General features: G+C 42.2%; 1 protein-coding gene across 1 annotated transcript in view; it reads left to right on the top strand.

Moving 5' to 3' along the window:
• The window catches only part of Orc1 (origin recognition complex subunit 1), a 33,883-nt gene that overhangs the window by 6,532 nt on the left and 14,646 nt on the right, over positions 1–12,705 (top strand). Inside the window, exons 2-8 of the mRNA XM_085839107.1 lie at positions 952–1,057; positions 2,875–2,999; positions 5,292–5,470; positions 7,336–7,651; positions 9,339–9,687; positions 11,297–11,398; positions 11,906–12,077. Of these exons, the coding sequence (XP_085695233.1) occupies positions 963–1,057; positions 2,875–2,999; positions 5,292–5,470; positions 7,336–7,651; positions 9,339–9,687; positions 11,297–11,398; positions 11,906–12,077 (1,338 nt within the window). The 5' untranslated portion in view covers positions 952–962. The remainder of the gene's footprint in view (positions 1–951; positions 1,058–2,874; positions 3,000–5,291; positions 5,471–7,335; positions 7,652–9,338; positions 9,688–11,296; positions 11,399–11,905; positions 12,078–12,705) is intronic.

The raw sequence follows: 12,705 nt of genomic DNA, 5'->3' as shown, positions 1-12,705 counted from the left end.
GTCTGGAAGAGAGAGAGAGGGGTTGTGGGGCAAGAGTCACAAAGAATGGAGACAACACAGGCTATCTGCTCAACTCTCTTTTATTGAAAGGCAACTATGGGTATATATACACTCTCTAGGGAGTGCAGCTGGAGACACTTAACCACAGATCCAGGATGCATAGGAGAAAAACAAGATGTTATCAGAGTGTGTTCAGCTGTAGTGGGCTTCTTGCAAAAACATGCTAAGAAAACAAGTCTCTCGTCAGGGTGAAAAAGTTCCACCTGTGAGTAAATAACTCAAGATTCTGCTAAGAGTTGGCTTCCAACAGTTCTTTACCACACTATATTTTACCCTAGCTGAAGAGATGTCACTTGGACATTTGTTCACAATTGTGCTTTGTTTGTAGTAAGTGTTCTCTCTCTCTCTCTCTCTCTCTCTCTCTCTCTGTGTGTGTGTGTGTGTTTTTCTTGGTGTCGCCCCTGGCTATCCTGGAACACTGTAGACCAGGCCGGCCTCAAATTCACAGAAATCTACCTGCCTCTCCCTTCCGAGTGCTGGGATTAAAGGTGTGTACCACCACCACCTGCCTACTAGTAAGACTTTGTAGGCATTTATAATTTATTTTCTTTGCATATTGAGCCTCTATATAAAATCTACTAAGCCACCTGTATTTGATTTCCAACGAGATTGACTTTTTCAGTGTTACTGAGCTAGGCACGGTGGTGCACACCTTTAATCCCAACACTTAGGCGGCAGAAGCAGGGGGATCCCTTAGTGAGTTGGAGACCAGCCTGGTCTACATAGTGAGTTCCAGGACAGCCAGGGCTGTGTAAAGAGACACTGTTTTGAAGAACAAACAAAAAGATAAAAAAAATAAATGTTACCGGTTTAAATGTGTGGTAGTAGGGCAGAGGTATTAAGGGGAGAATGCTGAACTCCGTTAAGGCAGGACCTGACTGTATCTTACAGCCCATCAGACCATGCCATCCTACCTCACAAGGCAGAAGACCAGACAAACTTTCTCATGGGTTGGCAGGCCATTGCCGAATCGAAAACAGCTCCAACAAATGTACAGGTAAGTAGTGAAGCTCTTTTTAAAGATTTATTTACTATTATACATAAGTACACTGTAGCTGACTTCGGACGCACCAGAAGAGGGAGTCAGATCTCATTATGGGGTGGTTGTGAGTCACCATGTGGTTGCTGGGATTTGAACTCAGGACCTTTGGAGGAACAGTCAGTGCTCTTACCCACTGAGCCATTTCACCAGCCCCCAGTAGTGAAGCTCTTTGGTTGGAATGCAAAATGTAGCCTCTCTATTCTAATTCTATTCACTGTGGATTGAGGTTTGAGGGACAATAGATAGAACCGATATTTTGTTAAGACGTTTGTTGATGCAGAAACATCTGTTGTGGCTTGTAAGTAAAATCTAATGTATACCATAATGTCATCTACTTAGGGTGAATTTGAAACTTAAAAGATAAAAAGAGATGTTGGTCCTGTGTCCTTCGGAACCGTGTGCTTGTGTGGGTATATGTATGAGGTGTGTGTGCTCACTGGAGGCCTGAAGCTGATGAAAATGGAGTGCTGCTTTGATTGCCCTCTACTTGTTTATTGCACTATTTTAATCCTTTGAGAATTTCATTCTGTGTTCTGCTCCTTCATTGTCCTCCCCATTCCTCCCATCACCACTCTCCTATCTCATCCCTTTCTACCCAACTTTGAGATTTCTTTCCTTTTTTTTTTTTTCCTTTACCAGATGACTTAAATTTGTATTGTGTGGGTAGTCTTGGGAGTGGGCCTGCCCTATAGGGGTCAGTTTATTAAAGAAACCTGACTCACCCTCTCCTAGCTATCAAATGACAATAGCTATTGAGCTTCTGGTAGGGTTTTGTGCCCTTCTTCTCTCTGCTAGGGTTTGTGTCTGGCTGGAGCTTGTGAAAGTCTTGAACATGCTGTCACAAGTGCCTTGAGTTCATATGTGCACCTGCCCTGTTGTGTCTGGAAAACACTTTTTTCTTGATGTTATTATCAACCACCTCTAGCTCTTAGAATCTTCTTGTCTGTCCCCTCTTCCATGAAGATCCCTGATCCTTATGGAGACCCTATACTCTGTTGGTGCAGGTTCCTTTTTTCTGAACCCAGAGCTCAGCTGTCTGGGGGATTCCTTGTTTTGCTTCCCAAATACTGGACACACACACACTCACACTCTCTCTCTCTCTGTCTCTCTGTCTGTCTCTCTGTTTCTCTGTGGCTGCCACCCTTGCCTGGCTTTTTATGTGCGTGCTGGGAAACTGAACTCTACTCCTTGTGCTTGCTTGCTCAGCAAGTGCTTCATCCACTGAGCCAGCTCCTCACTCCTTAGCAGTTTTGATATTAGCCAGTTTTCTAGCCTTTCTTGTTCTTGTCAATAACTGGGGTAGTTAAGAAGTATAGGAAGGCATCTAAATTAATCATTTATACTAAAAAACAGTTCATTGAGCCCATTTTGTGTACTTTCACTGGGTGCATTGTTTTCCTAGTGAGATAAGTGGAGCGCTAAGAGACACCATTTAGAGGAATTTCTAGTGTAAGAACATCTTTGAATTTGAGAAATGGCTCAGTGGTTGTGAGCGCTGGCTGATCTTTCAGAGAATTCAGGTTTGATTCTCCCACAAATATTATGACTCAGCTTTCTGTAAACTTGAGTTCTGGGGAATCCAGGCCCTCGTGGGCTACACATGGATATGGTGCATAGGCAAGCATTCAAGCAAGAACTCATTGCATGAAATAAAAATTCAGTCTCAATTGAAGAGGGAGCTGGACAGGCATGTCCTTTAAAAGAATGTTGTCTGTAGTATCAAGTTTTAAAAATCTTTTCCCACTTTAATTACCATGTTTGTTACTTTCTAGAGAAATTTGTATGAAAATCAATGATGGTTCTGAGATTCACATCAAGGTTGGACAGTTTGTATTGATTCAGGGGGAAGATAATAAAAAGCCCTATGTTGCTAAACTGATTGAATTATTTCAAAATGGTGAGTTTGGGCCTGAAATGGGAGCCTTATTCTTATGGGGCATGATTGCAAAGTGTGCGTGAGGGGAGACACTGAGTTCTCTATTCACAGACACTTGCAGAACACCATGGACGATGAGGTGGACCTCGTACGCATTGGCCGTTCCTTTCTCCAGCTAGAATTTAGCCTTTCCATTATTTTTAGGGGCAAGAATGTTCTTCTGGAGTACAGCATTTGGGGGTAGGAATTTTGAAAGATGTTAGGAAAACTGGTGATTCGTACTACTAGTTATGTGTTTTTTAATATGAAAAAGTTACTATGAAATTTTTCAAGTATGATTTCTTTACAAGTAGAGAGGAAGCAAATTGCATTAGAAAGGTTCAGACAGAAGGAAAAAACCACCACTTTTATATTTACCTCCTAGGGACTTTTATACAAAGTTTGACATGCTAGAAAAAAATGGTGCTCCTCGTTAGAGGCTGCATAGGTTCAGATTCAGGACCTGCCTAGTGAGTGAGATGGTACTCACAGCTACTTCCGTGTCTGGGAAGGTAGGAACAGGCCAGAACTCCAGAGAGAAGAGCAGGAAGCAAGAGGGCTACACAGAGAAACCTCCTCTCCAAAAGCAACAACAACAAAAGAAGCAAGGGAGCAACTTGAAACTGTATAAAGCCATCTCTCCCTAGGGATATAGTTGCAGAGTCCTGTGGAGGTTCATATGCCTAAGGGGGACAAGGAAGAACAGTAAAGAGACTTTTACTTAACACAGATGGGAGGGAGGGATGTCTGACAAGCGTGGAGAGAAACTTTATCAAGTTATCAAGCTGGAAGCACAGCAGAAGTGTGAGCTTGGTCTAAGACTTAAGAGCCCTTGTGTAGAACTTCAGTTGATGACTTAGTATCGCTACGGAGTTAAGGATCGAGGCCCATGAGCACACTTTTGAGAATATATCCTTTTGGCTTTGGAATGTTATCATAGTGGTAAGTTATAAGAGTAAAGCTGTGTTTCCAGAAATCATGGTAGTTATTGGTTGCCATCTCAACAAGGACTTGAATTTTGTCTTTACATTTATTTATCTTGTTTAGTGTGTGTGTGTGTGTTCAAGTTCACTATAGTCTGCATGAGAGAAATCAGGATGCGTGGGAGTTGTTTCTCCCCTCCTACCGAGTGGGTTCCAGGAAGTAAACCTAGGTTATCAGGGTTGGCTCTGGGTACCCTTACTTGTTAAATCTTCTTAGTATCCTAGTATTTTTTGAGATTGGGGTATCTCAGGTACCCCAAGCTGAACTCTATTCTTTTAAGTTGTGATGTTCCTGCCCTTGTTTACCAAGTGCTGGTGTTATAAGTGTAAACTACCATACCTAACTGGTGGCCTTCTTAATAATCATTAACTTGTATGGTAAACAGTTATGGCAACTTGATTTCCTTTTTTCTTTTTTTTTTTTTTAATTTTTTATTTTATGCATTACACTGTTGATGTCTCCAGACACACCAGAAGAGGACACTGGATCCCATTACAGATGGTTGTGAGCCACCATGTGGTTGCTGGGAATTGAACTAAGGAGCTCTAAAAGAGCAGCCAGTGCTCTTTACCACTGAGCCATCTATCTCTCCAGCCCCAGTAACTTGTTTTCCATCTCTTTGGAAATGCCCTTGTGTACTGATAAACATTATAAAGGCGTAGAGCCCGGGGCTGGAAAAGGGAGTTCAGTACCTGGAAACACAGTTAGGGGACCCAGGGCTAGTTCCTAGTACCCGTGTCTACAACTCCAATTCCTGAGGAGCTGAGTCCCCTTTTTAGCCTCCATGGATACTGCATATACATTATGCTCATATATGCATTCAGTCAAAACACTCATACATATCAAATAAAAATAAAATCTTTTTTTTTTTTTTAAACATGGAGCAACTCCAGGCCTGTGGCACACGCCTTTAATCCCGGCACTCTGGAGGCAGAGGCGGGTGGATCTCTGTGAGTTTGAGGCCAGCCTGATCTACAAAGCCAATTCTAGGACAGCCTGGACTACATAACCCTGCCTCTAAAAGCCAAAAATAAAGGAAAGTGGATCAACTTAAAAAGTGTTTGTGGAGTCATTTTGCTGCTGATTGGTCCTTTGGTCATTGACAAATAATATTAGGTCGTTGAAACTTGGCTTCTTAGCCTGTGAGGAGATAGATAGCTATAGTAGATGCTTGGTAGAGTTTATCAGGAGTGAGCATATCTGTGGTGTAGTGTTTGACACGTAGGCAATAGTCAGTGCTGTGTTGTTTGCCTTGCTATTTAATCTTCCCGTTCTCCCCAACCCTCCTAGGATCTGAAGTTCCTCCCAAGAAATGTGCACGAGTACAGTGGTTTGTCAGATTCCTTGAGATTCCTGTCTCTAAAAGGCACTTGTTAGGCCGCAGTCCTCCTGCACAGGAGATATTCTGGTATGACTGTTCTGACTGGGATAACAAGATTAATGTGGAGACCATCATTGGCCCTGTTCAGGTTCGTGCCTTAAATCCTGCTTCTATCTTTAGCGCCCACACTGCATGGCTTCAGGAATATTACTAGTTCTAATTTGAATTCTGTTCTAATCATCTCTGTTTGGCTGCTTGCCCCAGCACACAGATACTGACAGCATAGAACATATGCTCTGGGCTTTCTAGAGGAAGTAACATTGGGATTTTGACCAGAAAGAAGAGCAGGAATTAGAAACTGCCTTAGTGAGAAATGCACAGAGCATTGTAAGGCTGAGTATATAATGAGGACTTCACCTTACATAACTCAGTACAGAGAGTGCTGATTGCTAAAGCCAAGCCTGTGTTCCAAGATTTTTTGATTCAGGAGGTGACCTGTTGAGTCTTATTTCTAGAGCTGTTTTCATATCCCAATAGCAGGATAATGCTCTCTTGTGAGGTTTGTCTTTCGGTGGGGAATTGGTTTAACAATTGGCCACAGAGACTGGTCTGACCTGGCTATAGAAATCTATTTCATGGTTAAATGAAGGCAGGAAAGGTAGATGCAGACATTGAAGCACATAGATTTGAAAGATGTGCTGTTTAGCTTTTCTCAACTTGACATAAAGAGAGGTGTTTGGAAATACCTCCAACAAATCGGTCTGTAAGCAAGTCTCTGGGGCATTTTATTAATGACTAATGTGAAGAGCCCAGCCCACTGAGTATGCTACCTTCTGGGTCATAAAAAAAAAAAAAAAAAAAAAAAAAAAAAAAAAAAAAAACCAACAACAACAAAAATAGGCCAGAAAACAGCATTCATTTTTCCTTGATCTCTGCTTAAGTTCCTGTCTCCAGTTCCCTCAGTGATGGACTTTTACCATGACTGCAAGCTGTAAGGTGAAATGAATCTTTTCCTCCACCAGTTAGCTTTGGTCAGTGTTTTATCATAGCAACAGAAAGTAGCTACAACAGAAGGGCAGAGGAGAATGGTGTGTAAGGAACACAGAGAGTTATAAGCAGGACTGTGATTAAAGCCAGCCTGCTAGTGTGCAAGGCCATTTAGGGAACACCAAGCAACAAGTGAGGTGGAGCTTGATCTTAGAAGGCAATGAACAGAGGCAGGAAGGTGGTGGCTCGTGCCTTTAATCCCAGAATTTGGGAAGCAAAGGCAGGTAGGTCTCAGAGTTCTAAGCCAGCCAGGTCTACAGGATAGCCAGAGGTCTCAAAACCAAACAGAGAAGGGGTAAGGGGGGAGAGGAGAGGAAGAGAAGAGTTTAAGTCATCTGACCTTGGAGCTGTGTGGGACTACCGTTACTGTTTATCGTGTTGATCCAGTTTGACCTAGATTAATAGATTGGGGGTGGGGGTGGGGAAGCAAAGAATGGGCTAATATGTGCTTGAACTGAGACGATAGCAAGAATGAAGCAGAGAAGCCAGGCAGGGTGAGGATATAGTCCAGTTAGTAGACCATCTGCCTAGCATGAATGAAGCCCTGGGTTCAATACACAGCTGTAGTTGTACACATCTGGAATTCCAATACTCAAGAAGTAGAGTTAGGATCAGAATTTACAGGAGACCCTGTCTCATAGTAAAGCCTATGAGAGAGAAAAAGAATAATTTGTTGGGCCCACAGGAGGGAGGGGAGGGGCTGGCAGTTCTCTGAGTTGGAGGCAGGCCAGGGCTACATAGAAAGACACTGTCTCAAAATCAAAATAGGAATAATTTATATTTCATCAAAATCCTTGAACTATTCATGGCTTTTTAAATGCTCAGTTTCTCAGTCAGTGTGCTGTACAGGGTCTGTCTCATTTCATATAAAGATGGGAGGTTAAATAGTTTTCACTGCAGCCATGACAGTCTTTCTTAGCTGTGTAGTCTTCACATTTTCTTGTTCATCTCACTTCCCAAATTCAGGTAGTGGCATTAGCCCCAGAAGAAGTGATCCCTGTGAATGAGAAAAGTGAGGAGACACTGTTTGTGAAGCTATCCTGGAATAAAAAGGGCTTTGCACCACTGCCACCAGAAGTGCTTGCAGCATTAAGGGAACAAGAAGATAGTCCTGAGTGGCAAAAACCTTTAAAAGCCAAGATTAAGAATGTAAAAAGCCCTGCCCAGAACACGTCAGAACAAGAGGTCAAAGGGATCAAATCAAGTCATTCCACTTCCAAATTTCACCAGACTCCTGCTGATATTGTCATCCCCAGTGCAAAGAAGTCGCTGGAACTCGATGGTAAGTGGGGTTGTAAAATAGTTTTACCTCAGTGTGCTTATGCCCCTTCATGATAAACCAGTTCTTCCTCCCCCAGCGCCTGCTGCCTGGTGATGTGTTTGCTGCCTCTATAATTGGCTTCTTCTGGGGTGTCATTGTTGGAATCACAATGTGATTTTTGTCTGTCTCTCTTAGTTTCATCCATTTGGGAGTCATCCCTATTATCATCTATTATCATCCTATTGGTGATTTCCTTTTTATGCACTGCTCCATTGTATCAATAACTATACCTTATATTCTTTTTTTTTTTTTAAGATTTATTTATTTATTATATGTAAGTACACTGTAGCTGTCTTCAGACACTCCAGAAGAGGGCGCCAGATCTCGTTACGGATGGTTGTGAGCCACCATGTGGTTGCTGGGATTTGAACTCTGGACCTTCGGAAGAGCAGTCGGGTGCTCCTGCCCACTGAGCCATCTCACCAGCCCCTACACCTTATATTCTTAATAGAAGACATCTGAATGTTTCTAGCTTTTTATGATTGTGAATAGAGCCACCCTAATTAATGATTCACACTGACACTTGATGCCTCTTTAAGCTCTGCGTGTGTCTCATGCCATATATATAAAACTCAAAATGGCTCCTCTATGCTTTTTGTTTTCTTTTTCCTTTTTTTTTTCAATTTTTTATTAGCTATTTTCTTCATTTACATTTCAAATGCTATCCCAAAAGTCTCCTATACCCTCCCTCGGCTTTTTGTTTTTTAAGACAGTTTCTCTGTGTAGTCCTGACTTTGCTGGATCTCACTCTATAAACCAGGCTGTCCTCAAACTCAGAGATCCTCTGAGTGCTGAGATCAAAGGTGTGTGTTTCTGTTTGCCTGCCAACCCCCTCAGTTAGATCAGCACTTCCTGTGGGAAGTATCAAGGTTGAATCTCATTCACCTTTTGTTTTTTACTAGGGCCTAATATACACCTTGCCTCTTTAATAGTTCAGCTATATCTATGGAAGGCTGTGATTATTTATTTATTTGGGGTTGGGGGGGTTGAGACAGGGTTTCTCTGTGTAGCCCTGGCTGTCCTGGAACTCACTCTGTAGAACAGGCAGGCCTCGAACTCAGAAATCTGCCTGCCACTGCCTCCCAAGTGCTGGAATTAAAGGTATAACCCTGACTAGGGCTGTGATTCTTGATTCTCATAATCCTGGCAAGTGTGGAACAGACCTACATGTAAAGATTGTCTTCAGGAATCCCTCCTTTATCTTGGCAGATATAGTCTGGGTTTAAAAAGACCAGAAATAACTTGGGTCTGGTGACACTTTAGTAATGTACTATAAAATTTCTTCAAATTCTGGTGCATTGCGGGTGGGTACTGTGTAGTGTTGACTTGAGAAAACTTAATTACTGAATATTTATTTATAAAAGCTGACCTAGAAATCAAATTCTAGATCATGCAGATGCAGCTCAGTGGTGGAGCACATGCTTAGCAAGGTCCTGTATTCAATTCTTAGTGCAGAAATATTAAAATAATAAATAAAAGTTGTATACATTTATAAATAGAAAAATCGTTTAAAAAAAAAGAAGAGGCCATTGGCCTACAGAAGGAAACTGTGGATTAATACCAAGTATGAATAACTTCCATTGTGTTACTTCAGTAATGTCATGAGATGGGGGGTTTGTATTAATAGGTATAATGTCTGTCTCTCTAGGCTTAGGTTTTACCAGGAAGCCTAACACGAGGTGGTCAAAGAAGAGCTCGTGTGACTCCTTGGATTATCAAAAAACATCTAAAAGAAGAGCAGCCTTCTCTGAGGCCACCTCACCTCCTAAAAAGTCTAATAAACCTCATGAAATCAAGCCCTCTTCAGCTTTGGAAAGTCGAGTTAAAAATGGACAAGCTCAACCGTTTTGTGCCAAAGGTAGTGTGACTCTGAGAGCCCGGAACCCAGCCATGACGACCACAAAGCTTGGTGTGGAGAACACACTTAGCCCTATCAGGAATGGGTTGAGATCTTCAGTGGTGCCCTCTGGGGGTCTGACACCAGTATACGTTAGGAGGTAAGCAGGAGTGTTGCCCCCTGTCATGGTTAGGAGGTATGCAGGAGCGTTGCCCCATCGTGAGCAACTTGAGATACGTTATGTGGCGAGAAATGAGTGCTGCAGAGAGAAGCGTACTGATCTCGTCTAACCAGACTGAGGATCTTTCCTAAGTAAAGGTTTCACAAAAGAGCTCTAGTAAGTTATGCTCCATGTCTCGGGCCCTGGGAATCTGTATTTTGGAGTGTTCTTTGAGTTTGGGTATGGTAGCGTACACCTGTAATCAGGAGGCAGAGGCAGTCTTCTTTTTTTGGTTTTTGGAGACAGGGTTTCTCTGTGTAGCCCTGGGTGTCCTGGAACTTACTATGTAGACCAGGCTGGCCTCGAACTCAGAAATCCGCCTGCCTCTGCCTCCCAAGTGCTGGGATTAAAGGCGTGCGCTAGCATGCCCAGCCTGATCATTTTGTTTTCTATCAAGTTGGTTTTTGATTTTTGTTTTCTTTAACCTGGAATCTACTCTTAAATATAGTATTAAAAAAAAAGATGATAAATCTAGGACAAGCTTTATAGTTTGGCACTTGAGTAGATAATTGTAAACTTAGATTTTTTTTCAAAACCTACTTTATTTAGGGTTCCTCAATGCTTCAACCTTCCCTTCTAGCCCACCAACCAGAGAGGTGGCAGTGGTAAAAAAGGTTAACAGGAAAAGGGCGTTGTGGACCTGTTTAGACGTAGGCCTTGGGGTGATTACACGGTTGGTTGTCAGGATGCCAGAGGTCCACATCAATAGCAAACACCAAGCACTAAATCAGCAGCAGCACCATGAGTCATGGATGTGGCCAGAAGCAACTGCAACACTACAAGTTCTTTGATGAGTTTCTCTCTGCAAAGTAAAGACCAGTCAAGCATTGCACGGGGTAGCAGTGCAAGAGTGTCCTCTGAATGTTCTATTTATATGTGGATTCTATTTATGTTCTTTCTAAACATCAGGGGCCCTCAGAAAAACATTACATGCCACAACTGAGTTGTTAAAAAAAAAAAAAAAGAATTTCCACTTCAGATAATGTTGTATAATAAAAATTTGACAGACTACAAATAGCATGATTTTCAATGTTTTCTTAAGTAGAAATTTCTAGCACCTTGCTCATAATAAGTTGCTCAATACATATTTTATACTGAGTGTATTTCTGCTAACTTTGAGACTTTGTAAACATGACAAATAAAAAAGGGACAAAATCTTTTGATGGTTAGTCCATTTTGTTCTATGATAGCAGTGTGATAAGTCTGATTTAAATGATGTGTTAAAATTTTGGATCTCAGCCAGACGTGGTGGCGCACGCCTTTAATCCCAGCACTTGGGAGGCAGGTGGATTTCTGAGTTCAAGGCCAGCCTGGTCTACAAAGTGAGTTCCAGGACAGCCAGGGCTATACAGAGAAACCCTGTCTCAAAAAAACAAAAAACAAAAAAAAAAAAATAGATCTCTTTTATAAGTTTGTTAGCAAAGTTGAACTCTTTGCCAAGGTTAGTATAAAAGAATGGAAGCCAGTGAGACCTAGCCATCTCCAGTACACACTTTGGATCCTTGCTTCCCGAAATGCCTTCCTATAACCCTGATGTGATACCTTGCAGGAAGGCAAAAGAACAAGAAACGCACAAAGAACCCATACGTAGTTCTCGTGTCCATAGACGGAGTTCTCTCTTGACTTTGAAGCGGATTAGGCAACAGCTTTGGTAAGACTGCCCATTAAAAAGCAAAACAGCCTTGCTCCCTTCTGTGATAGCGTCTTGTACCTCCCTTAATGTCCCTTCTATTTGAAGGCCAGTACATTGATACTCACACTTTCACCTAGCATTTTGTACAAGTGTCATAGTCTGAAAGGGACCAGAAATGTTGACCTGGCCTTGTGGCTCCTTGGCTCAGGCCTGGTGTTTCAGCAAGACCGGGAATGTGGGATGCCTGAAAGCATTAATTTTGATTTTAATAGACCTTTTTGAATTTGAGCTTCTGAGCTGAATTTGGGGAAGATGAACATTTCTAATACTTATTTTCTCATGAATAAAATAGGGAATATATTTTGTTGAGGGATTTAGTGGAATATGTAATGCCTATATCCGAAATGAAACAAATGCCATATTTCCTGGTGGTGGGATAGACTGTAATACCTCTAAAGCATACGTTATGCAGTCATTGAGGCCTGTATACTAAATAATAGAAAATAATTAGTCTCCATCACTCAGCCTTCTAGATGGTGATGAAAGTGACCAGGAAGAGGAAGAGTCCGTATCCTCAGCAGAAGTGTCAGACTCCGAGAGTGAGGAGGAAGATGGGTTCATTCCCTCCCTCCCAACAAGAAATTCCCTGGGGCACTCCAGGACCCGGCAGACCCCCTCCAAGTCACCAAAGAAAAATGTAAGGTTCTTTTGCGTTTCTTTCCCAGTGATATGTCCCTCTTGTATGGTAAAGAATGGTTATGCCAAGACCAAACAGTAACAGTTGGATTCTTAGCTTATTTAAGAAAGTCTGTCCCTCAGAGGAGCAGACCTACATGAACTTGAGGACTGAAAATTAGTCTACTTAAAGATGAGCTTTTTACTCTTGTGTTCTTTTAGAAGACAGTGTGTTGCTATGTAGTCCAGGCTGGTCCCAGACTTCAGCATGTGCTAGCTCAAGGTGATTTGGGCTCAAGTTTCTCTCAAGGGCCAGAGTGAAATGGCCAAGAGCCCAGCCTCCTGAGGGGAGTCTAGACACTGACGTATTCTGGTGTTTGCATTTCCCTTGGCATGCATAGGGAACTGAAGCCCAGGTTGCACTTAATGCAGCTGAGAAACCAGGAGTGCTGCTTCAGTGTGGCAGTGACTATGCAATAGCAAAATGGAAGGAAGTTCTTGTGGAACTGTAGCAGCATTAAAGATGTTGGAGTCTTCTCGTACAGAGGTGGGTTTGAGAAATACCAGGGCAAAACATAACAGAACTCTTTAGCGTACAGTTAAGAAATGCTCACTTAGATATTGTTTTCCATTTTTCCAGATCAAGCTGG

The sequence above is a fragment of the Mus caroli genome, unplaced genomic scaffold, assembly GCF_978045245.1.
Source record: "Mus caroli unplaced genomic scaffold, Mus_caroli_1 scaffold_6, whole genome shotgun sequence".
Lineage (NCBI taxonomy): Eukaryota > Metazoa > Chordata > Mammalia > Rodentia > Muridae > Mus > Mus caroli.
This window is presented reverse-complemented; position numbering and strand designations above follow the sequence as displayed.